Source organism: Vitis riparia, chromosome 13 (assembly GCF_004353265.1).
Source record: "Vitis riparia cultivar Riparia Gloire de Montpellier isolate 1030 chromosome 13, EGFV_Vit.rip_1.0, whole genome shotgun sequence".
NCBI lineage: Eukaryota > Viridiplantae > Streptophyta > Magnoliopsida > Vitales > Vitaceae > Vitis > Vitis riparia.
Genome location: NC_048443.1, coordinates 21,945,257 through 21,971,663, shown reverse-complemented (window position 1 = coordinate 21,971,663; position 26,407 = coordinate 21,945,257). Strand labels below are relative to the sequence as shown.

Genomic DNA, 26,407 nt, shown 5'->3' with positions numbered 1-26,407 from the left:
CATGAATAATTTTAAAAAATATTATATTTAAAGATTATAGGTGCAAAAGAATAAAGAAAATGAAACATAAAAAAAAATATCATTTTCTATTATATTGACTTTTTATATTTTGTATTATTATTATTATTATTAATATTATATATAACTATATTTGAATCACATGCTTTAAATTTCAGAAGATCACCAACGACTATTCAAGATATTTTTCTCTGCTTAGTGCTTACAAGTTACAATCCCATGGGTGTGGGTGGTTCTTACTTCTAAAAGGGATCTGAAAGTAGATTGCTACTTCCATGGCTCTTTCATTGTCACCTCCACTTTCTCTCCTGCCAATCACTCCTTCCTCAAACCCCAACTATCACTTCCCTTCTCGCTTCGCTTTCAAGCCATTCCCAACTTCCACCCCACTCTCTTTTCCCACCCTTCCCAGAACCTTTCATAATCAACCCATCAGTTTCTGCAGCTGTCTCCCCATGCCCCTTGAAGTTTCCACTTCAACTGCACAGGTTCATACTGTTTCTTTTTTGAGTCATAAATTGAGGGTTTCTTTTTCTTTTTGATTTATTTAGCTTTCCGAGCAACCAAACTGTTGGCTAAATTGAGCATTTTGTGATGTTCCAATTTAGCAAAGTTGCCAACTCAATTTGAGTGGCACTTTTGATAGTTCAAAGTATGAAAACCAATCATTCACTGCCTGCCTATTAAGGTTTATGATGATTTTCTTTAATTTTACTGGGAATTCAGTGCTCTGTATATTTATTCCCACTGAGTAGAGAAAAAATTATGATGCTTCTAAGAATTTGAATACAACATAATAGTTTGTGTTGAATGCTTTTGGATGAGCAGTATAAACAAATGGATGCTCGAAAAAGGTATGCAAGTCCTGTGATTAGCTTTTACGCCCTTGAATTGGATTTCTGGGTTGGGACTTTTATTGTTCATATAAGATGTGATTATCTGTTGGTGTGCTAATAATTGTAAACTTTCAATCTACTTCAGATGGCACTCTTTAACTTAAAATAGTTCATATAAAATCTTGCAGTTGCAGGATAGTTTGTTGTACTCTAGAGCATACTGGGTCAGTGAGTCTATAATTGCGTGGAATGTGGATGTTGGAGATGGTTCCTGCTATTTGTATTCTAGTAAAATTGCTGCTTTATCAATCGGGGACAGTGGAATCACAGGTTTGGATTTTACTAACTACTGCCAATTTGTCGTGATTTGTATAACTGAAGAAAATTCTAGGCTCTTCTTAAGCAAGTAACCTTAGTTGGAAAGCTTTATTTCCATGTGAACAGGGCATGATATGACGATTGAGCTTGAAGAAGACAATGGCGGGCTTCCTATAAATGTAATACATTTTCATTTCCATAATTAATTTTCTGTTGTATTACTGGTTGATGGTCTCTTCTTGTGGTTTGCTCAATTATAACCTCCTATTGGTGTCGTAATGCATCTTCTTGGTTTTCATTGGACTACTGGTACTAAATAGTCTTAAATCTGTGTAATATTTCTAGGTGATCGAAAAATTTCCTCAACTTCAAGGTTATAAGGCTTTTAAAGTCCCTCAGGCAGTAGATGCTAAAAGTCTCATCAAATGCCAGTTAGCAGTTGCTGCTTTTAGTTGTAAGCCCTTTTCTGTATTTACATCTTTTGTAGTTGCTTATAGGCATTACAGATTATCTCTCAAGAATAATGCATCATCGTTTTGTAATAAGAAAATGCTCTAACATCACTCCCAAAGGTTCTTTAACATCCTCCAATAGTGCTTGTGCCATCTTGGAATGTCCTTATCGAGTATTTCATTTTGCATCTCAACATCATTACTAGAACCTCAGTCATGTCATATTCTATGTGCCTATTGAAGTTGGTTTTTGCAACTTGCATTCACATAAAGGCTGCTTGAGAAAATTTGCTGATTAGTTACAACAACACTTACAACATTGTGATGTGCAATGTTTACGGTCATTGTGGAGAAAAATTGAATTTCTCATTCATATTTTGAAAGTATACAACCTTAGAAATATATATTGTAGCAGAAAAGAAAGAATAAAGAAAGAATTGAAAACTACCCTATTAAAGGTTAGAACGGATTCAAAGAAACTTTCTTTGGGGTGGTGGGACTTTGGAGTGCAAACCTCATCTTGTTAAATGGACGTTTGTTTGTTGTGATAGGAGGAAAGAGGGCTTGGGGGTTAAAAGTCTTGCACTTCTTAATAAGGCACTTCTTTGCAAGTGGAGTTGGCATTTTGGGGGTTAAGAGAGGGGAACTAGGTTATTTGTGGTAGGCATGAGGAAGTAAGAGGGGGGTGGGCAACTCAGGAGGTAAAAGAGGGGTATGAGGTTTGGTTGTGGAAAGCAATGAGGAAGGATTGAGATATTGTGAAATCTAGGTGTTCCTGTGCGGTGGGCAATGGACAGAGGGTACTTATTTAGAAGGATAGGTGGTGCGGGGATAACCTTTTGTTTGTGTTGTTTCCTTATCTTTTTGCTTTGTTAATCTCTAAGGATGCATGGGTGACGGATGTTTGGAATTCTTTTGCTAAAATGGGGGGCAAGGCTGAAATCCTTATTTCTCTAGATCTTTTATTGATTGGGAGGTGGATTTTGTGGCGAGATTTCTGACTTGTTTGCAAGGGCAGCAAGTTTGTCGGGATGTGGAAGATTCTTTGATATGGTCAATGACAAAAAGTGACAAGTTTATAGTTAAGTCCCTTTATCATGTGTTGGAACCAGACATCGGTGGATCTTTTCCAATTGGAATTTGGATTTCGCGGGTTTAGCCAAAAGTTAGTTTTTTTTTCTAGGGAGGCAGTGTGAAGTAAAGTTCTAACCTTGGATCAACTGCAGAGACGAGGTTGGTTTTTGGCAAATCGATGTTTTTTGTGTTTTCGACATGAAAAATCTATTGATCACTTGTTGCTCCATTATAAAATGACAAGGGTTTTATGGAAGCTGATTTTTGCATTTTCTAAGGTGTCTTGGGTGCTTTCTTCATCGATTAATGATACTTTGCTAGGTTGGCATGGTTCTTTTGTGGGTAAGAAACGAAGGAAGGTTTGGCAAGCAATCCCTTTGTATTTGTTTTAGATGATGTGGAATACTAGGAACAATATTGCTTTCTGTAATGATGTTTTTTCTATTCAAAAGTTGAAAAAGGAGTTTGTTTGCTTTTTGTGGTCTAAGGCTAAGTTGTTTGTCAATGAGTGCCCACTGACTTTAATTGGATTTTTTGAATGGTTGGGTACTGGTTGAATTTGTTAAAGTTCTTTCTATACTCTTGTGGTTGAGTCTTAGTGGGTAAGGGAGGTTTGTTATCTTGTATACTTGGGCCTGTTTTCTGGTGGCTTTTTTATTTAATTTAATTTAATTATTTATTTATAAAAAAAAAAGATCCCTACAAATCAAAGATTATATACACAAATATACACAAATCTACACAACTGGATATTTGTGTAGATATTATAGTACACACACACACATGTAGCTATATATTATAGTTGTAATAATATTCTACAATTATAATAATTTTCAACACTCCCCTTTGAGCTAGTGAATAGATATTATCCATTCTCACCTTGATAATGATTTCTTGAAACCAGGTACTGGCTAATCCTTTCATTAAGACATTGGCTAATTGACCTCTAGTGGACATATTTGACATGCAAATTAAGCCATTGCACAACTTCTCCTTAATAAAATGTTTGTTTGCTTTGACATGCTTGGTTTTGTCATGTTGTATCAGGTTATGTGCAATATTGATGACTGACTTATTGTCGCAATAAAGTCTCATCGGTGTTTCCTACTTAATCTTCAAGTCCTCCAAGATAATCTTAGGCCAAAGCAACTCACAGATTCCTTGGGCCATTGCACGAAACTATGCTTTTGTATTAGATTTTGCAACAATGTTTGGTTTCTTATTCCTACAAGTTACGAAGTTCTCTCTAAGAAATGTGCAATATCCTATAGTAGACCTTCGATCAATAACTGATCTTGCATAATCTGCATTAATATAGACCTTCAATGATAGTTTAGTGCTTTTCTTAAACAAAATTCCTTTCCTTGGAGTTGCTTTTAGGTAGGGTAGGATTCTGTATACAACCTGTAGATGAATTTTCTTCGGGTTATGCATAAATTGACTTACTAGGCTGATCGCATAAGCAATGTCTTGCCAACCAATCTCTAGTCCATACCCTTATCTACAACTGCATCATCATTTGCTTTCCAAGCTTGTGATTTTGATTAGTAGGTGTGTCTACCAATTTACATCTTGTTTTTCCTATCTCCTACAATAAGTCAAAAACATACTTCTGTTAGGGGATACAAATTCCTTTTTTGAGTGAGTCGCTTCAATTCCCAAGAAATACATTAATCTTCCAAGCTCCTTTATTTCAAACTCTTTTGCTAAGTATCACTTCAATGCTTCTCTTTCTTTAAGATCATTTCCAATCTCTATTATATCATCCACATAAACCAATAGGGCAATTACTCCCCATGAGGACGAGTGCTTGACAAATAAGGTGTGCTCATCGTTGATTTGTTTGTAGCCAATAGTTATCGTGACTTTGACAAATCTTGCAAACCTAGCCCATGGAGATTGTTTTAACCCATACAAAGCTTTTTTCAATTTATATACCTTTTTTTCCCTTTCAAGTGCAAATTTAAACCAGGTGGAAGATCCATATAAATTTCTTCTTCGAGCTCTCCATGTTGTAATGCATTTTTCACATTAAACTGTTATAAGTCTCAATTAGATTGGGCAGCCAAAGAGAGCAAAACTCTCATAGTGTTCATCTTGGCTATTGGTGCGAAAGTATCGTGGTAATCTACTTTATATGTGTGAGTATAGCCTTTGGCAATAAGCCTGGCTTTGTATCTCTCAAGAGAACCATCTGCTTTGTACTTTATTGTGAACACCCACTTGCACCCTACTGGAATCTTCTCTCTTGGTAACTTAATCACATCCTAAGTCCCATTCTTTTCAAGTGTGTCCATCTCAACCCTCATGGCTTGTTTATCTTTCTTACTATTTAGTACCTTGGATAAGGTCTTAGGTATGACTATGATATTTGGGTTGGTGAGAAAATTTCTATGAGATGATGACAATCTGTATTAGACACAAAATGGGAAAGTGGATATAAAGGGTGTTGAGTAAATGTTCTTGTGCCTTTTCTAATTGCAATTGGCAGATTTAGATCACTAATATCAATAGAATGAGGAGAAATCTCAGAATAAGATGGATTATTTACCTCATAAGAATCGGTTGGTTCTGACTCTTGGACCTGCATAGGTTCAATGATGGTTACTTCCTTCCTTGAGTAAACCAAAGTTGGCCTTGTAGGATCAGGAACTTGTTTTCTAGGGTCAAGACTAGCAGGTTCAAGAATTTATGAGTGCTTGGACACAAACTCAAACATAGACTTAGATACGGATGATTGTGCTTGTGAGGGTTTATTGGTTTAGACACATATAGGGGCAAGTTAAGTAAGAACAAGTCTCCTATATCCGTATCTTCCATGAATGATGTCTCCCTCCTAAGGATAAGGATGATTGAAGTAATTTTCATGTCCAACAAAGTGTACATCGGAAGATACATAAAATTATTGAATGAGTGGATGATAACATTTGTAACCGTTTTTAGTAGATGAATACCCCACAAAAACGTGCTTAATTGCTCTTAGATCTAGTTTTCCTCTATTATTATGAGTGTGGACATGGATAAAAGAAACACGACAAAAAACTTTTGGAACAAGATTGGTATAGGTTGTAAAGTTTGGGAAGTATTTTGAAAAAATTTCTAGTGGACTTTTGAATCCCAAAACTCTAGATGGAAACCGGTTTATAAGATGAGTAGCAATAAGTATTGCTTTCCCCCAATATGATTTGAGAACATTTTTCTAGAACAAAGAAGTTTTTGTAATAGTAAGAAGATGACCATTTTTTCTTTTAGCAAACCCATTTTGTTGAGAAACATTAACATTCATGGATAATACCTTCATTTTGAAAACAAGGAGAAAGGACTTGATTGAAGTAATCCTTTACATTATTAGATCTAAACTTCTTGATTCTTGTTCCAAATTGAGTTGTGACAATTTTGTGAAAATTGGGAAATATAATACTCACATCCAATTTTTGTTTGAGAAGAACGATCTAAGTTACTCAAGTGCAATCATCTATAAATGAGACAAACCATCTAGAGCCTAAAATATTAGGAATTGTGGAAGGATCCCAAATATCACTATGAACTAACACAAAAGGACTTGAAACTCTTTAATTACTTATTGGAAAAGAAGCACGATGGTGCTTTGCAAGCTCACAAACATCACAATGTAATTTTTCTACATCAATTCCTTTGAACAATAAAGGATACATAATTTTAAGAATGCTAAACGACGGATGTCCAAGATGACAATGATGAAGCCAAATCTTATCTTTTATTGCGGATGAGATTTCAAAAAGGAATGATAAGAATACCTGATTCTTAGTCCTATTTTGACCAAACTACAACTCAAGATAGTAAAGTCCGTCCTTTTCCCTAGTATGTCCAATCGTCTTTCCCATACCCTGTTCTTGAAATACACAGTAAAAGGGAAAAAAAATCACATGACAATTCAATTCTTTGGTAAGTTGATGAATGGAAACAAGATTGGTGGAAAGCTTAGGTACATGTAGCATATTTTTCAAAACTATGGATTTATTCAAGTGAACTTCCCCTTAACCAACTACGGTGGTTATAGAGCCATCAACAATGACTACTTTCTTATTGCTAGGACATGGGCTATAGGTACTAAACTTTTGTGAGGAATGGGTCATATGATCTGTAGCTCCCAAGTTGATGACCTAAGAGCCTAGGAAAGACACATCTGAGACACTAAAAGCAAGAGAAGGGCAATACTTACCCGATTGAGTGAGCGAGCAAGCACCACTGGGATTCTCAAGGGTTCCAAGGAGATTCTTCAATTTCTCAATCTCTTCCTTGTGACGCTCAATATGTTCACTACCATCAGAATTCACCCGCTCTTATAAAGGTTTTTTATTGATTTGAAAGTTGGTGAAGTGTGCCTGAGTTCTTTGTTATCCACCTTTGAAACCTTGTTGTCCACTCTTGAAAACCCAATTTTTACTCGAAGTTTGTGGCTTTCCATATTGGTCCCTTGTGTTTCTTGGCTTCTTACAGTAGGTACACAAATTGTGTCCTTGTTTGTTGTTCTGGACAAATCTGCCTGACCATTCTCAACTCCAACTTGTCGTTCTGGTGCTACAATTTTGACACCCACGTTATTGGAACTTGTTGAAATCATTGTCGAGCCTTGTTATGGTTGAGGGTTTAACATAAATCCTCTCCTACTTTCTTTAGCCCGAATCAAAGAAATGATTTCATTTAAAGAAGGCAAATCATCCTTTCCTAATATTTGAACCCTGATCTAATCAAATCCAGCTTTTAGACCCGCAAGAAAATCATAAATCTGACCCTTTTCAATGAAGTCTTTTTGTATGGCTGCATCATCGCTGCCCTTCATCTTAATACATCGATAATGATCCATCTTTTGCCATAGATTCTTCAACTGATTGGCATATTCAGCGATAGAGCGTCCTCCTTGTTTTGTGGTAGTGGTCTTAAATCTTAATCTCATAGACTTGAGCAACATCCCTAACCTTAGAATATGTCTGTCAAATTGCTTCTCATATATCTTTGGCAGTTGGTAGAAACACACAAGTGTCACTAATTTCTGGAAGCATTGAATTCCATAGCTAAGTCATAACCATGGAGTTTTCTTCGACCCAAGCCTCAAATATGGAATCCCCTGGTTTGGGTCCAATACCAAGTAGGTGACTCAATTTGCCCTTTCCTTTTAGAAAGGTTCAAACTGAGACTGAGACCACTTTAAATAATTTTTCTGTTCAATCTATAGGCTGCCTGAATGTTCTGCAAATCTTCCGTTGATGGAGGATTCACGTTGTCAATCACTTGAGTTTGGGCAGTGTTGGTGTCGTCAACAATCTCAGACATGGTGGGTAGAATTCGGGAATAATTTCAGAGAAAAATGTAGCAGGATGGCTTTGAAATGACAATGAAGGCCGTTAAACCGGCTTTCAAAAACAGAGGAAAAAGGTTAATACAACTCAACAATGAAGATTGAAAAGAAAAAATCCCAAGGAGCCTAATTCGGCTTTGATAACCATATGGAGAAAAATTGTATTTCTCATTTATATTTTAAAAGTATACAGCACTAGAAATATATACTGCAATAGAAAAGAAAGAATAATGAAACAATTGGAAACTACCCTCTTAAAGATCCTTACAAATCAGGGATTATATACACAAATATACATAAATCTACACAGCTGGATATTCACACAGCTGTACACACACACACACAGAGCTATAAGTTATAGCTGTATATCTCCCACATCTATATATTACAGTTGTAATAATCTACCACCGGTAATAATCTTGAACAGTCATATTGTCTATTTGTGCTGAAAGAAACAAGATAAATTTTTAGGACATTTTTAGTGTTGCAGAGTTTGAGAAAAAAATCACTTTCATTCATCCCGTTGAGCTTCAGTTTCTAAGGAATTTCAAGGATTCTCCATCCTTCTGGTTTTAAATTCTTATGACCTTTCTCTTTTCCAAGTACTTTTTAAGCGATGGCTGCACTTTCAATATTAGTGATGGCGGCATTTCTAGGAATACTTTGGGCCATACTTTGTTTCATTTATTAATGCTGTATATGTTGGGGAAATGTAGTGAAAGCTGATATTATGGCTTTTTTTTTTTTGTTTAGTTTTGGAGAAGGTAGATGAATTGGTTTAACCAACACTTGTTGAACATTATTCATCCTGTGTCACTAGTTGGAAGAGGTGGGTTTTTGTGGTTCTATGTTACAGGATTGTACTGGCTCACTTTTATCCTCTGTAGCATCCTCAACTAAAATAACTTTCTACTTATTTTGCTTCTCTTGGAGCTGGGTGTTTATTTCCCCGTTTTCAAGGATATATTGTCGTTCTGGTAGTTTGCATGGTTTAGTTGAGTTAATTAAGTACAATTCCTAAGCATTGAAATGTTTAAATGAATTTACCTTTTTCCTTTTTGTTTTTTTTTTGATCAGAAACGAATAAGATTATATTAATAAAAGAACAAATACAGGAGAGAAAAAAGAGACAATAGAAAGAGAAAAAAACCAAGGGAAGGATGAGAGGTCCTTCCTACACAAATACCAAGGAAAAACACCCAACAAAAACTCTAAAAACAAAAGACAAAAGAAACCCCATCAATCTTCAAACTCTTGAAACGCAAGCCCCAATCCAATTGAGTTGTAGAATGCTTAGAGGAACTCCTCTAAAAGCTTCAGTACAAGAAGCCCATAGAGAAGAATAAAACCGGATCAAATCCCAAACCATCTCTTCCGTTCTCCCTTTTTCCTTTTTGTTGATAAATCATAATGGCTTTTATATGATCTTACTCACCTTGACTAGTAAACTACCTTTGGCATAGTCACTAAATTTCAACTAGTGACAAGTACACATCTAATTCCCTCTCTTTCGTACAGCTGATGGGCAATGCAACAATGTTACTGGTTTACAGTTACCTGGTGTCCTAGATGAATTATTCTCATATGAAGGCCCTCTTGGTGCAATTTTCTCTAAAGAAGCTGTAACACTTTACCTCTGGGCTCCCACTGCTCAGGTATATTACATTCCAAGAAATATTTTACTGCTTAGTCTATGCTTTTTCTCCTTTGCTCCACACCATCCTCTTCTCATATTACTTCTGTAAGTGTTCTTTTCTTCTAACAGTACATCAAAACAGGTTGTGCATGCTTGCATTTATGGGGATCCATCAGGTGGTGATCCCTTAGAAATTGTCTGCCTTGAGGAATTTAATGGTGTTTGGAGTGCTAGTGGACCAAAAAGTTGGGAAGGTTGCTATTATGAGTATGAAGTCTCTGTCTATCATCCTAGCACACTGCAAATTGAAAAATGTACTGCCAATGATCCATATGCTAGAGGGTATGCTGGTTGTCTCAGACTCTTAGTTAGTCCATACTTCTCTGAAAATAACTAAGGTGTCTTATGTATTCTAAAATTTCATATCATTAACCTTAACAAGTATGTATCAACATATGTATGTACCTGCACATACATATGCACATCTATACATATCTTTATAACTGTTGTCTTCTTCTAATAGGCTATCTGCAGATGCCAGGCGGACATTATTAGTAAATCTCGATTCTGATGATTTAAAACCTGAAGGATGGGATAATTTGGCAGATGAGAAACCTGCTCTTCTTTCTTTCTCTGATATTAGTATTTATGAATTGCATATAAGAGACTTCAGGTAATAATCAATTCTCTTTGTGTTTCTGATCCAAAACCTGCTCTCAATGAAGTTTGTTGTTTCTGATTAAAGAAAAAAACACTCTTTAACATTTCTAGATCTGGTGTCTTTAATTTTTTCCCTGTGCCCTTCAAAAAATTTTGGAGTTCAACACATTCTAAAATCTATTTTAACGTGTGAACAAATTATGGACTTGAAAAAGTACTAACATAAAGGGTTACAAACCAACATGTCAAGTTTCATAATGAGTAACTGCAGAATTGCTAAACTTTAAACATGGCTACTGCTTTCTCCATCTGTCCCCAGTTTTTCTTTTGGTCCTCTGCAACCTGGACTCTGTAAAGTGAGAGACTGCTCTCATTCCATATATGTAGGGATGACAATAGGGCAAATTTTTTTGGATACCCACCCTAATAGAATGAGTTTGACATGATGATAAATGGGTTAAGGGTGGATTTGAATTTTTTTTAACCCAGGTTTTGGGTTCTTAGCGGATTTGGGTATTGCTTTATCCTGCCTTGCCACACCCCATTGATATATATATATATATATATAATTAATAAAAATTATTTTAATTTAATTTCTTTTTCATTTTCCCCTTTTAACACATAAAATAAAAAAATTATTTCCCATTAAAATAAATCATAAAAAATTATAATATTTATTTATTTATAAATTCTATTCATTTTTAATGTAATTAAAATTTTAAAAAATTGAAAGAAATTAATTGAGGCGGGCATGGAAAATTCTCATAATCGCTCTCCTTGTTAAATTTTTTTTTTTTTTTGGTACATGGATGAGAATATGTTGAAATAATTGGGGCAGGGTTGGGATGGAGGTGGCCTGTTTCAAACCCGCCCCATTGTCATCTCTGCATATTTGGTTTGAATCTCATTTGAAAATCTCTTTTACTCTTAACCCTTTGTGGAACAAGCCTTGATCTACTATAGTCTTATGTGCTGAGATTTAGTTTTCATTTCTTTTTTCTACTCTCTCTCTCTTTCTCGCTCTCTCCCTCTCTCACTTTTCATTTTCATGAGTGTCTGCTTTGGGGGTTTCTTTCCAAATATTCTATTTTGCTGTTGCAGTGCCAGTGACCACACTGTGCATCCTGACTTTCGTGGTGGTTATCTTGCCTTCACTTCTCAGGTAGTTTTGCTATTGCTCTTCAGACTTTTGAAGAAGTTTTTTCTCAAAATATATTATGAATTTGTAATTTTGTATATTTTTCTTGACTGATTTTGATTTTCAGAACAATAGTGCTAAGTTTCTTTGCTTCTATTTTCTTCAATAAGCAACTTGGTGAAAATTTTGTGTTTTTGATTGATCTCTTTGACTTATCAGCTGTGTATACTAGACAGGGTGTGGAAAAGCAAAATGTTGCTTCTTGTTTTATTATCTTTATTTTTGAAGAATTTCTGAATTCCTTTATTGATCCTTTAGGTACACACCATACACATATATATACACAAGTGACTGAATAAGAAAAAATCAATCTAGCTTGATTCTCTCCTAAAATTAGGAAACTGAATCATCCTAAATGATCTCTCCTTTTTTATTCCTAAAATACTTTCCTAAATTAAAAACCCTAACTTTGAATGCCAAATTTCAACACTCCCCCTCAAGCTGCAGAATATATATCATATAATCCCAGCTTGCAAGTTAAGTCTTCAAAGTTAGGCCTAGGTAAAGCTTTGGTGAGGATGTCTGCGGTTTGGTGCTTGGTAGGAACATAGTTCAATCTAACCGTCTCACTAGTCACCTTCTCTGTGATGAAGTGTCTGTCAATCTCAACGTGCTTGGTCCTGTCATGATGCACGGGGTTCTTTGCTATGCTTATAGCTGCCTGATTATCACACATCATCAGAATTGGAGATGAACTCGTTTGCCCCAGTTCACTAAGAACCCTTTTTATCCAAATCCCTTCACAGATTCCCTGTGCAAGAGCTCTGTACTCAGCTTCTGCACTACTTCTGGCTACAACTGATTGCTTCTTACTCCTCCAGGTAACAAGATTTCCCCAGACAAAAGAACAATATCCAGAAGTGGACCGCCTGTCAATGATGTTTCCTGCCCAATCCGCATCTGAGTATACTTCAGTGTCACGGTTCTCTGTCTTTCTGAAGAATAGACCTTTCCCTGGTGTCATTTTTAAATATCTAAGAATCCTGTAGACTGCTTCCATGTGTTCCTCAGTGGGGCTGTGCATGAATTGACTTACAGCACTCACTGCAAAGCCAATATCTGGCCGAGTGTGTGAGAGATAAATCAAGCGCCCGACGAGCCGCTGATATCTCCCCCTGTCTACCGGTGTACTTTCTTTCTCGATACCAAGTTTCTTCTGACTATCCATAGGAGTATCAATTGGTTTGCATCCAAGCATATCGGTCTCCTTAAGAAGATCGAGTATGTATTTTCTTTGAGAGACTACAATTCCCTTCCTTGATCTAGCCACTTCCATACCAAGGAAATATTTCAAATTTCCAAGGTCTTTAACTTCAAACTCCTCTGACAAATACTTCTTCAAATTCTGTAATTCCTCCATATCATTCCCAGATAGAATAATATCATCAACATAGACTATCAATATGGCCATTTTCCCGGCATGAGACTTCTTGACAAATAGAGTATGATCAGCCTGACCTTGTTTGTAGCCCAGCTTCAGGACTGCTTTTGTGAATCTATCAAACCAGGCTCGGGGAGATTGTTTAAGGCCGTACAAGGATTTTTGGAGTTTGCAAACCTGATTCTTTGCCATACTTCCTTCGAAACCAGGTGGTATTTCCATGTAGACTTCCCCTTCTAGGTCACCATTTAGAAACGCATTTTTTATGTCCAGTTGTTGCAAGCACCAATCTTGATTGACAGCCAATGAGAGAAGAATCCTGATAGTGTTCAGTTTTGCAACAGGAGCAAAAGTCTCCTGATAGTCTATCCCATAGGATTGTGTAAACCCTCTAGCTACCAAACGAGCCTTGAATCTCTCGACTGATCCATCTGCTTTGTATTTTATGGTGAAAATCCACTTGCACCCCACGGGCCTCTTCCCAACCGGCAAATCTGTGATAGTCCACGTCCCATTCTTCTCAAGTGCATCAATCTCATCTTGTACTGCCTTCTTCCATTCTGAAATTTTTAATGCCTCTTGTATTGTGTTGGGAACCTGAGTATCATCAAGAGAAGTAGCAAATGCTCTGTAAGATGGTGATAGCCCTTCATATGTAACATAATTCCCAATTGGATGATCTGTACATCTCCTAACACCCTTCCTCAATGCAATCGGCAGAGTAGAATCATCAATGCTGGGAATTAACACTCCTCCAGCCCTATCCTCACCTATGTTCTCTTCAGGAAGACTTGAATTGGAGTCACTATATTGGCCACATGTTGACTGTGATCCGTGCTCTAATTCCTGTCTTTTCCTCCTCCTGATGTAAACTTGTAAGTTCTCATTAGCAAGTTGTGGGGCTATAGGTTGAATAGGCATGGGAGACTGGATGGTCACAGGAGATGGCTGAACTGATGACGGTATGGGTGTGGACAACTCAGTGGGCGCGAATTGGAAAGGATTTGGTGACTCTGAGTGAAAAGAAGGTACACCCTCAAGAAGAGACTCCCAAACTTGATGTTCATTCATGCTCTCGCCCTGAACATGAGATTTGGGATAGAAGAAGACATGTTCAAAGAAAGAGACGTCCATGGTGGTGTAAAATCTTTTGTTGGTTGGAGAATAGCATTTGTACCCTTTTTGGGTTGGAGAATACCCTAGGAAAATGCACTTATTCGCTCGAGGAGCAAATTTGCTACGATTTTGAGGATACACATGAACGAATGCCGTGCAACCAAATACTTTGAGTGGTAAATCAGAAGAGGCTGCACGGGTGTGAGGAAATTGTTTTAAGAAAAGTTGACGTGGGGATTGAAAGGTAAGCACTCTGGATGGCATACGGTTAATCAAATAAGTAGCTGTGAGAATAGCTTCCCCCCATAAATAGTTTGGAACATTAGAGGAAAACATAAGGCACCGGGCAACCTCCAAGAGATGTCTATTCTTGCGTTCAGCCACCCCATTTTGTTGTGGGGTGTCAACGCAAGAACTTATGTGGATAATGCCGTGATTTTGAAGATAAGTACTAAGACTACTAGTAAAGTATTCCTTTGCATTATCTGACTTGAGGACTTGAATTTTGGAATTGAATTGATTTTGAACCATAAGATGGAAGGTTTGAAAAATGTGCCCGACCTCTGACTTTTCTTTCATAAGGAAAACCCATGTTACCCGTGTATGATCATCAACAAATGTCACAAACCATCGAGTGCCAGAAATATTTTTTATCCGGGAAGGACCCCACACATCACTATGTACTAGAGAGAAAACAGTCGAAGGTTTGTATGGGATTTGAGGATAGACTGTTCGAGTATGCTTTGCAAACTGACAAATTTCACAGTGATAAGATGCTGGATTTTTATTGATAAATAATTTGGGAAACAATTTTGCAAGGTAAACAAAGCTAGGATGACCAAGGCGATAGTGTAACATTATAATCTCACTATCTTTATTGACCTTAGAATTTGACACAGAATTGAAAGACTCTAACATACTCTGAGACTGTATGCAACTTGCTTGAGAGACTTGGTTTGAGAATTGGCCACATGAGAGGAGGTAGAGCCCGGAACACAGTTCAGCACTGCCAATCATCTTCCCCGATTTCAAGTCCTGAAAAACACATAAGTTTGGATAAAATTTAGTAACACATTGGAGATCACGGGCCAATTTGCTAATGGACAAAAGATTACAATCCAAGTTTGGAACATGGAGAACAGAGTCAAGATATAAGTCTTTAGTAAGTTTTATAGAACCTGTCCCGACAATTTTTGACTTTGAACCATCAGCAATATGGACGGATGAATGACCATTACTTGACTTGTAATTTTGAAGAATGGTAGCATCTCCTGTCATGTGATCAGAAGCACCTGTGTCCACTATCCACGACTTCATTCCTCCTCGATTAGCAGTGAAGGCTACACCGGTAGTACTGCCACTGCCAACTTGGCTTAATAGTTTCTGTAGCATCTCCATCTGCTCTTTGTTGAATGGACTCGGCTCGGGAACAGATGTGCTCTCAAAGTTGGCAGCCACGTGTGCTCTGCCATCTCTGTCAGACCGTGGCTTTGGTTTCCAATCAGCCGGTTTGCCATGAAGCTTCCAGCGAGTCTCCTTATAATGGCCTGGTTTCTTACAATAATCACACCAAGGCCTATCCCGTTTCTGACAATCTCCACCACTACTATTAAATGATTGAGCCGCAAGGGCAGAGGCATCCAATGTTGGGGCAGGTTGCTCTTTGGATCCCATCATCACTTTCTTTCTACTTTCTTCACGCCTAACCTCTGAAAAAGCCTCCCTGAGACTTGGCAGGGGTTTAATGCCCATGATTCGGCCTCTAACATCATCCAATTCCCTGTTTAGTCCTAGGAAAACTTGAACAGTCTCTTTTGTTCCACAATTTTCCTGTATGTTGCTGCATCATCAGGACATTTCCATGAGTGAGTCTCGAATAAGTCAAGGTGCTGCCAATACCTTGTGAGTGTGTTGTAATACTGAGTAACTGTCTGCTCTCCTTGGCGGAAGTCATGTAGGGCTGATTCAACCTGAAAAAGTTCTGAAATATTTTCAGAACTTGAGTAAGTTTCTTTGGCTGCATCCCATATGTCCTTTGCAGTCCTAAACAGCAAGAAATTTTCACCTATGTCATTGTTCATGGAATTGATAAGCCATGACATGATCATGCTGTTTTCAATCTTCCACTTCCTGAAACCCGGTTCTGTAGTTTCTGGCATGACTGCTTCTCCAGTGAGGTACTCATCCTTTCCTTTACCGCAAATGAACAGCAACACAGATTGTGACCACTGTAAGTAGTTATGGCCATTTAATTTGTGTCCTGTGATGAGAATAGGAGAGGAATCACTGCCACCAAGGTTTGGAATTTCAGATCTGCCTCCTAATTCTGGTGACGTGACGCTGGATACTTGTGATGATGCCATTCCGTATTTCGTCATGGACCGGAAAGGTAGAAGAACACTTCCCAAGGCACGTGCAAGGATTGGAGTTGAGGAAAAATAGCCGGAGGACGTCGGAAAAGCTGATCGGAGGGCTCGCGGAGGCAAAAAGACCCCAAAAGAGGCACGTGCAGGGCTTGGATGGCAGAAACAGGTACGTAGGGTGGCTGGTCGGCGTCAGGCGAGCTTGGATTAGGAAGCGTGTCACCGGAAAGTGGCTCACGCGCCCTCACGCGCCGGCGCGTGAGATGCAGTCGCCGGCCGGAAAAACGCGCGTGGGCGGCGCGTGGATGGTTTTCTGGCTCCGGTGTTTTGGGAAAAGTTGTAGATCTCCTCCAGACGCTCCTTGCGGTGTGAAAAAAACCGTCGCCGGAAAAGTTCACCGGAAAAGTCGCCGGCGGTGAATGTTTTTCTGACGACGATTCGACCGACCGGAAAGCGTTTTCTCCCTTGGCTCTGAGAACAGGGACTGATGACCGAAATGAGAGATAGTCGGATTGAGAGATGGCCAGAGAGATTTGGCCGGAATGAATGATGGCCTGAATAAGAGGTGGCCAGAAGGGATTAGGGTTTCAGAAAACTGGCTCTGATACCATGAAGAATTTCTGAATTCCTTTATTGATCCTTTAGGTACACACCATACACATATATATACACAAATGACTGAATAAGAAAAAATCAATCTAGCTTGATTCTCTCCTAAAATTAGGAAACTGAATCATCCTAAATGATCTCTCCTTTTTTATTCCTAAAATACTTTCCTAAATTAAAAACCCTAACTTTGAATGCCAAATTTCAACAATTTTACATGGTGAAGATGAAATTTTTCTTGGGAATGGGGGTACAAAGGGTACATCCAAAGTGCATGGGTGTGTTCAAGATCACAAATAATCTCTCAAGGACCAGTACTGATTTCATATTATCTTGCAGTGTCATTGTAGAGCTAGTTGGTAGTGGTTTTGTATGTTAGCACGTGACATGGCATTCTGGGTGGTAGGTGGTTGTTTCAGTAGTTTTGTCACCGACCATCGTTTTGATGCTGGCCATAGGTCAGATGCTTGTGATTTCTTAAAATTTTCAGGCAATGATGGATTGGGTGGAAACTCAAAATGGGCAAATCAGATATTAAGTGTTATATTAGGTTGAGTTCAGTGAAGGAATGAGTTCTATTTTGGCAGAATGGATCAAATTGAAAACTAAACCAGGGTTTTATGGTAGGAATTAAGCACTGAATATATGACAATTGCCAAAGAAAACCAAGTGAGAAAATTTTAGTGGAAAGAGGAAAATGTTGTGTTGTGCCACACATTCTGGATTTTCAATCTCTTCACCTTAGAGATCTAACCTAGTTTCTCTTTGGTGTGAATGTTTGGGTTGCAATGCACTATTTTTCCATCAGAAGTGACTTTGGGAAGGCTGTGGAAGGATTGGAAATCTGGCATCTTTAAGGAAAATGTTCAGTTTATTAGATAAAAAGGACAGAAAGGCCTTGCTGCTGTGGGCTTTTCACCACAAAAGTATTTCAGGTATGAATAGGGATTATCACTGTTTGATTTTTTATGAGAACAAAATACATTGAAGTTTTTATTATTTTTCATAGTAAAAATGACATGATCTTGTTTTTTTTTAATTTTTTTTCCTAGTAAACGATCTTAGTTATGTAAGTTTCACATTTTTCTGGGGATCCCTTATTCCTACTTTTGTCATGGTTCTTACCTAGATTATGTCATACGATTTTGCCTGGTAGTTTTTCTTGTTTATAATTTCTATGAGAAAGCATAAAATATTGGTATCTAACTTTTAATTATTTATTATAGACTAAGACTTAAAAAACACACTGGTACTGAAGTTAACAAATGATGTTTGAAGGATTCAGCAGGCATTCTTCATCTAAAAAAATTATGTAATGCTGGTATCTCTCACTTACATCTTCTGCCAACTTTCCAATTTGCTGGTGTTGATGATGAGAAGGACAAATGGAAATGTGTGGGTAAATTTCTTATTTCAACCTCTGATATTTGAAGTACTCTTTTTTTATTATTTATCATTACTTCTCTGTTTATATTTTGGTAAGACAGAATTCCATACATGTGGATATTATTAAAGTAATACCTTTGCTTCAGAAAAAAGGTCTAATTTGGCCCATGCCAATTGTTTAGGCATAAATGCAGAGGTTAGTTGTCCAACTCTCTGCCAGTCACATTGATTTGTCAATTAAAATGGATAATAGCCAAGTAATGGAGAAAACCCTGCATATGATAAGAATTATAAATTCATTTTCATGATGATTTATGTTGCACATGCTTATCAGTGATACCCTTGAGGAAAACTGAGTCATATTGCGAATTTTGCCTAGATGTATAGGCAAGATCGTTAATTTTCCAGTGCTATAGGCTTATCAAAAAATAAAACAAAATAAAATATAAACTCCAGTACTACCATCTCTCTCTCTCTCTCTCTCTCTCTCTCTCTCTCTCTGAGTTTAGAACAAGGTGAAAGGAGTTGGGAAGACTAGATGAGGAAAGAAAATCTTGGCAATCACACCTAGGGTTCCTAAGCAATATCATCAAGGAGAAGTCAATCACATCTTTCAAAGAAGCTTGGTAGCAACCAAAAGTTTGAATAAATTATATTATTAAATTTGATAAACTATCTAGGTTTATATAGATGGCTCTATCTTGAATGTGACTCCTAACAATCAAATTACAAATTAAGACAAATAAAAGATGAACTACCAAGACCAAGGTTCCGACTAACCAAGACGTGCTAGTCTAGCCATGCCAACAATCTGAACTTACTAAGGTACCTTTGCCTAAGTTTTCCCCCTTTTCTCTCACAATTCTTGAAAAGGTTACTTCCATTTAAGCTTTTTTGGAATATATTGAGCATTTTTTTCCTCTCTCTCTTTATTGATTTTACCAATTTCACATGAAGAACTAATAAATATGAAAGGAAAGTTTCACTAAAAATTTGGAGTTTTTGGGTAACTTAAAATCATTTAGACTTGCAAGTAGCATAAATTTATAGTCTAGGGATCCCTTGTCATTTAGGTGCAAACTGATGTGCAAACTAAGACTCCTTATGATGGATTGGAAACCTAAAATCACACTTATTTTTTCTTGTTTTGTTTTCCTAAATTAAAACGATACTGTAATTTTTATTTGCTGCATTAATTAGTATATCATAGTCTAAAACCTATTTGTATTTTCTTCTTTTTTAATTTTTTATTTTATGTTTTCGTTTTTAGAATTTTGAAGTTTTTTAAATTTAAGGGAGCTTGTTTACAAAAAAAGTAGATCAAGTTTTAACCTTATACATCTGATGCCTAAAGACTTTGCCTCTTGCCTTTTACCTTGTGAAATTTGACATGGAAAATGTGGAGGGTTTTTCCAAAAACGAAATTTATTTGTGGGCTGAGAAAATATATTAATTTGGAAAATTAAATTGGCCAAAATTAACAATGTGGAAAAATTATGAGGGACTTAGAAACCTAAACTCTAGTTTAACATAAATTAGTTTCTTTCAATTCTGATTTAATATTCTATGAGTTGCACATATGTTTTTACACATGGAGATTTCAGGATATAATTTTTTTCTGTTCTAGCTCCAGAGGAATACTTTGCTAAGTCACATTTTCATTTCTAATGACTTGCTTTGAATAGGTAGATAGCTTAGCACATGTTGGACCATCTTTAGATAGGTTGTTCATTTTGACTGTAGTCCTATACTTGTACCTTATTTTGGAAGATTCAATTATTTAATATTTCTTTTGGAAAAATATAAAAGTCTTGATTCAAAATTATATTGAATAGTTTCATGTTTATTGGCATTATTCCTCAAAATGACATAAAGGATTTTACAGATCCTAACATCCTGGAAACGTTACCTCCTGATTCAGTTGAGCAACAAGCACAAATCATGACCATACAAGATGAGGATGGGTACAACTGGGGGTATGATAGAATACCCATATATGTCAATTTGAATTATTTTTATGTTTTTAATAAATTTGCATTTGCTAATTATATCATTTGTTAACAAAGGTACAATCCTGTTCTCTGGGGGGTTCCTAAAGGAAGCTATGCAAGTAACCCTAATGGTCCATGCCGTACACTTGAGTTTAGAAAGATGGTGCAGGTAGGGATCTTGGGTTTCATTTTGCATGAAAGAATAACAGATCTGATTTTTCACTGTCTTCTCTCATGGGGACTACAGATATGTTATGTTGCATTACATCCACATTCAACTTAATCCTGCTTTTAAGTTATTTTTCTAAATTTCAGGCACTTAACCGTATTGGCTTTCGTGTTGTGTTGGATGTTGTCTATAATCATTTGCATGGAAGCGGGCCATTTGATGAGAACTCTGTTTTGGACAAGGTCATAAGTGAATTCTTATGTTCTATTTCCACTTTGCTTTTTAAATTGTAGCTTAGCTTGCTTCTCTTCATAGGATCTCATTGAAGGCAGGGGTAGCAATTGGGCCATGTCATGTCAAGGTTAAAAAAATCATGAAATTTAGTTGATATGAACATGCGCTATTTAATAACCGTGTCAGAGTTCTTTGGTATGGCAACAATTTGTTTGTTATATGGGTAACATGACAAAGCCTATGTAACCGTATAAATAGGTCGAATTTGGTGGGGTTGAAGTATATTTAATTAACGCGGAAATTACATGAACAATCCATTTAACCTGAATACCTGCCTAACATGAGTATGACACTCCTTCATAACTTTAACATGAATTAAAAGTTAGCTTATTTTTCAAAATAATTTACTATAAATATAATAAAATTATTGTAATTCGAATTTTAAAAGAAAAATCTTAAATTTACAACTATATGAATAAGTGGGCCATATATGGGTCAAGTCATAATTGTGTTAACACGACAAGGTAAATTAAATGTGTTAAAATGGGTTGTGTTCGGTTTGAGGACTTCAACTTGAACATGACTTGTTTAATAAACAGGTTAAGTGGGTTGACACAAATATAACATGAACATGACCTCAACTCAAACTCGCTAGTTTCATGTTGTTTTTGGGTTGTCTTACCAAGTTGTGTCAAAAATTGCCACCTCTAATAGAAGGCTGTCCTGTCAAATTTATCCTTTTTCGTTAAGAGTTTTGCCTCTCCTTTTCTGACAATACTTTTCCCTGTAGATTGTTCCAGGTTACTATTTGAGAAGAAACAGTGATGGCTGCATTGAGCATAGTGCATGTGTAAATAATACAGCCAGTGAGCATTTTATGGTTGAACGTCTGATTCTCGATGATCTTTTGTGCTGGGCAGTTGATTATAAGGTATTTCTCATGATGGTTCACTTTTTTGTATTTCTCACAATGGTTCACTCCCCCCCCTTAAATGCCTCAGAAAAAGCCTTGTGAAATGCTAAATGCCTAATAAAAGGTCTCCTTAGAATATAATTGGAACTAGGGAAAAGCAAAGTCGATCTTTTGGAGACTAGATTTCTGGAAGTCAACAATTGTATGGCAACTAGACTATTGTACATGACAAAATTTGATTGCCATCGGTTGATGAATATTCCCTAACACTATTCAGTCAAATCCAATATTAAATAGTAGGAATTTTATAACATCTGTTTTTACAATTTGCACATCATTGCAGTTATGTAGTTCTTCATGTATTTAAATTTTCATGTGCGGTTCTATAACGTGATTAATAATTGACTACATGGATTCCTTGTCAGGTTGATGGGTTCCGGTTTGACCTCATGGGTCACATAATGAAAAGGACCATGGTATGTGACTCTGTCTGACTTTTGAATTGAGGCAATTTAACGCAGAACTTATTTAGAAAGCCAATTTAAGTTCTCAGCAGTGAAAGCCAAAGGAAAAGTGTATATTCAAATGCTAATTGCACATTTAATCAGTTATAGCACATCTAGGGGTTTTGTGTTAATTGCTTCTAAACCTTTATATAGCTAGCGAACCAGATAGACTTTGAGTTGGCTATGTATTTGACTTCATAGTTTTTTTTTTTTTTTTTTTTAATTTTTTTTTTTGTTTCTACATAGCATGTTTGATTGTCATGCTAGTTTGCAAGTCTGCATTTCTAGTGGAAACTCCTCCCTCTCTTTCTCTCTCTCTCTCTCAATCACTCCCTTCTTGAAACTTGATAAATTAAAGATGTTGATATGCTTTCTAGTCTGCAACACGTTAATCTGTTATTTTTCGCATTTCTTATTTTTTTGTTGGGTATTTCTGGAGAACTGAAGTTAATTCCATATCAGTATTGCCTATATCTAGCCAGAAAGACTCTTCATGTACTGTTTTTTGTTACATTTTCTGAACAAAGTTGATTTTTCAGTTTTCTCATTCTGAAGGTTAAATAGAAGTCATGAAAACTTGTAGATGAATGGCAATAACCTTAATTCAGAACAGAAGTTGCATATCTATTATGGTCAAAAATAAAAACTAACAATGTGTATAGTGAAAAAAGGAAATTTGAATGTAATTTAGACTTTCTGATAAAAAAATGAATATAATTTGGACTTAATGTTCTGTCCAAATTTATTTTATTGCAATTATGAGCAATGTATAAGAGATGCGCAACTGAAGGAGAGCTTGTATTCAATCACAGGTGAAGGCCAAAAATATGCTCCACAGTCTATCAAAGGATATGGATGGAATTGATGGTTCAAGTATCTATATGTGAGTGTGGACTTATTAAGTGCAATTTTTTTGCCTTAAGCTTTTTATGTTGTATCATTAAGGTATGGATTTATTTGTCTCCATTACTCTTGTTTCTGTTTATAGATATGGTGAAGGATGGGACTTTGGTGAAGTTGCAAAAAATGGACGTGGAGTAAATGCATCACAGTTCAATCTTTGTGGAACTGGTATTGGAAGGTACTTTCTTTTCCCCTCTTATGCTGTCTAACATTTTCCTCTTATTACTTGCTTTCTCTTTTGAATTTCGGAAGCAGGGATTAACCACATAATGAGTCTATATCTGCAATCTTGGCTCCATGATTGACATGTTTGAGGGATAGAAGGATATATTAATTATGATTGCCTTTTAGATTTGAAATAGTAGGACAAACCATATCTCTTCCTTAAGAGATGGAAACTGAGATGCAACTTTGTTTCAAACAAAGCAGTACCAGAGGGATGCCTCATCTTAGAGACACATGAATCCAGTGGATACCCTCTATTTATTGCAACTTTTGCTGCTTCTATGTATCCTGGGTTTATTAAGAAGCAGGGTTGTCTTGATAACTGAATCAAAATTTCATTCACTATTCGCATGGAGGCTTGATAACTTTGTTATTATTTTGAAACTCTCATTCAGCTTTAATGATCGAATTCGAGATGCAATGCTTGGTGGATCTCCATTTGGCCATCCTCTTCAACAAGGTTTTGTAACAGGTCTATTTTTACAGGTAGTCAATCAACTGTTATGTGTGGAGGCATGTTGTTTGAATTTTCATATGGTTCTTTTCTCTTACAATATCATTTTGTTGGAGCGAATATTTTGTTAAGATAAGGAAAATACCTCTGAAATGTGCTTGAACTAAGGATATTTTCATTGTACAATTGTCACAAACGGCTAATACTTGTATAGATATTGTTTGCTGTGACCCATTAACCTTCACTAACTACCGATGCATTTAGAAACACTAGACAAAACTAGCTTATTAGCCTTCACGACTACCAATGCATTTAGAAACACTAGTGAAAATAACACTCATAGGTGCTAGCAACTTCTACTCCAGTCGATGTGGGATTTCACATCACCCTTCCATATAGGCATGATATCTTTGTGAGCCTATGATTCACAATATGCCAAATTCCATACATCTTATTGGAATTGATTCTAATACAGTCTACAACTTGCTAGTCTTGTGTTCATTTAGGCAGATTAGCCCTTATAGCTTTAAAATACATGTACACATTCTAGAGGAGTTACTCTTTATAAATGAGAGGTACTTGTTTCCTTTGGCACCATCAGATGTCATATTCCTCCTTCAATACATGCATGGCATCCTCGTCATTCCATGACTTATAAGATGTCAAACTCTTCATGTTTTTGCTTGGGGAGTAGCTTTGATTCCATTTGCAAGGACCCTCTAATCCTATGTAGATATTATCTATTTTGAGCTCATTGGATCTCTCGACTTTGAAAGACATTCATACATTATGGAGGACTCACCCCTTACAAGTGCTAAGAACTTATTCTCGAAGATGATATTGGATTTTATTTTCTTTTTAATATATATATTTATCTTGTTTAGGTCAATTTCTTAGTTGATACGAATATTTTTGAAAAATTATTGCTGGAAAGTGTTTCAAATTCTTATTTGATATATATTCCTTTTAGTAAAAAATATTACATGGAATATTTCATATATTAATATTTCCTTATAAAATTAGATTTCCTTGTAGGATAAGGAATATTTTTATAAATATTCTAGGCTATCAGGGGAAAAAAACTTAGGAGATTGATGAGTTTGTAAAAGCTATATAGGATAGGTAGAGATGTGAAGAATAGTGAGAGACATTTAATGGGGGCACAACTTGCGTTGGAGCATAACACAAGGTTTGGGGTATAGATACAAGGAGCATAGAGGCATGAGATTGTTTTAGGGCTCGGGAGTTACATTTGTTTTTTTTTTTTTTTTGTCTATCCTCTGTAATTTTTCAATATATAGTGGATTGATTTATTCTCATCCGTGGATGTAGGCATGAGCGACCAAATCACTTTAGAATCCCATGTCTCTTTGTGTGTGAATTTATTTTTTTGTTTATGTCAATGTTCTTGTATTAATATGTGATATTAAAGTTTCTGCACGCAACAATTATTTTACGAGATTCATCTGGTCTTTTTCAAGATTCAGTCACCAACCTATTGTCTGCGTTACTCTCTACTGTTTATGCTGTTGTTTTAGAGATTCTAAATTTCATTTGATCAAACCCTTCGACATATTTCTTTCAGGACAATGATTTATTTAGTTATGTAAACAAAGTTTTGGTTGAAGGTGTCATTGTGGACAGTTTGGAGGTTTATCTGTAGAAAAAGATGATTCTTTCCCTATATGGTTCTTGTATGATCTACATTTAATTCACTTCAGTAAATGAAATTGCTTCTACTTCTTCAGCCTAATGATCATGACCATGGTGGTGAAGAAGTTGCAGAGCGTATGCTTGCTGTCTCAAAGGATCACATCCAGGTTTATCATCTTAATACATTGTTATTAATAACATCATATATATAGTATTGCACCTCTTCATTGAATTATTTTATTTAGTCATAGCATTTATATTTAGAGTAATATGTGAATCAAGTTGCAGTAACAAGTTAGTAGCCTTAGTGTTCACAGAACTAAAGTGCTAGCGCGCTATACTATTCATACTGCTGTATCTGTGAACTAACTAGGGGTTGCTGCTTACTTGTAGAATTAATATGCTCACGGTTCTAGGATTAATTGTTGTTAGGTGTTAAAAAGTTATAAAAAGGCAGCCGTTCTATCCATGTAAGGTTTTCTATCCCTTTAAGGTTAATGAATGATTGTTGTGAATTTTCCCCTTTGAAGATCTTGTTCAGAGGCAGTAATTGCCTTATTTTCTAAGCCCAATTGCTCAGGAAACCCTAGGTTTGGCTGCTGAGAATTTTCCTTCTTTTTTCTTCCCTCAATTACTTTGAAAATAGAGACTCTCTTATATGGACCTTGGAATTTCTACATTAGAGAGATTAGTAGTAAAAGAATGGAAGGAAAGTGAAAGGTTTTCATAGGACACAAACTAAGATATGGGAACAACTGTTCATGACTTGACTCCTTTCATAAGGGTAGTGGGGAAATCTACGTCTCTAAGATCATTTTCAATAGATGAAGCTGAGATGGAAATGGAATTGAGATTACTTGAATTATTTTGGTTTGCCACTTCTGATTCAAAGTCTTAACCATGAGGAGACATGAGGTGTTGTCTGCTTTAAGGATTGGATCTCCTTGAATAAAAAGGAAGCCCTGGTTGCTTTAGCC

At 36.3% G+C, this 26,407-nt stretch overlaps 1 protein-coding gene across 6 annotated transcripts in view; it reads left to right on the top strand.

The window, feature by feature from the left end:
• Positions 1-223: 223 nt before the first annotated feature.
• LOC117928096 (pullulanase 1, chloroplastic) overlaps positions 224-26,407 on the top strand; it is a 50,118-nt gene continuing 23,934 nt past the window's right edge. For 5 of the 6 annotated variants that reach the window (XR_004653508.1, XR_004653507.1, XR_004653509.1 and 2 more), the window contains exons 1-18: positions 224-506; positions 1,043-1,184; positions 1,299-1,351; positions 1,518-1,626; positions 9,555-9,691; positions 9,815-10,014; positions 10,196-10,345; positions 11,434-11,494; positions 18,275-18,395; positions 20,268-20,358; positions 20,449-20,542; positions 20,689-20,784; positions 21,567-21,707; positions 22,115-22,165; positions 23,008-23,078; positions 23,184-23,276; positions 23,719-23,809; positions 25,526-25,597. Coding sequence is in view for 3 of the 6 variants with exons in the window: in XM_034847928.1 (XP_034703819.1) it covers positions 294-506; positions 1,043-1,184; positions 1,299-1,351; positions 1,518-1,626; positions 9,555-9,691; positions 9,815-10,014; positions 10,196-10,345; positions 11,434-11,494; positions 18,275-18,395; positions 20,268-20,358; positions 20,449-20,542; positions 20,689-20,784; positions 21,567-21,707; positions 22,115-22,165; positions 23,008-23,078; positions 23,184-23,276; positions 23,719-23,809; positions 25,526-25,597 (1,986 nt within the window). In the remaining 3 variants the exon portion in view is untranslated. The remainder of the gene's footprint in view (positions 507-1,042; positions 1,185-1,298; positions 1,352-1,517; positions 1,627-9,554; positions 9,692-9,814; positions 10,015-10,195; positions 10,346-11,433; positions 11,495-18,274; positions 18,396-20,267; positions 20,359-20,448; positions 20,543-20,688; positions 20,785-21,566; positions 21,708-22,114; positions 22,166-23,007; positions 23,079-23,183; positions 23,277-23,718; positions 23,810-25,525; positions 25,598-26,407) is intronic. The other variant, XM_034847929.1, reaches the window with a different exon arrangement.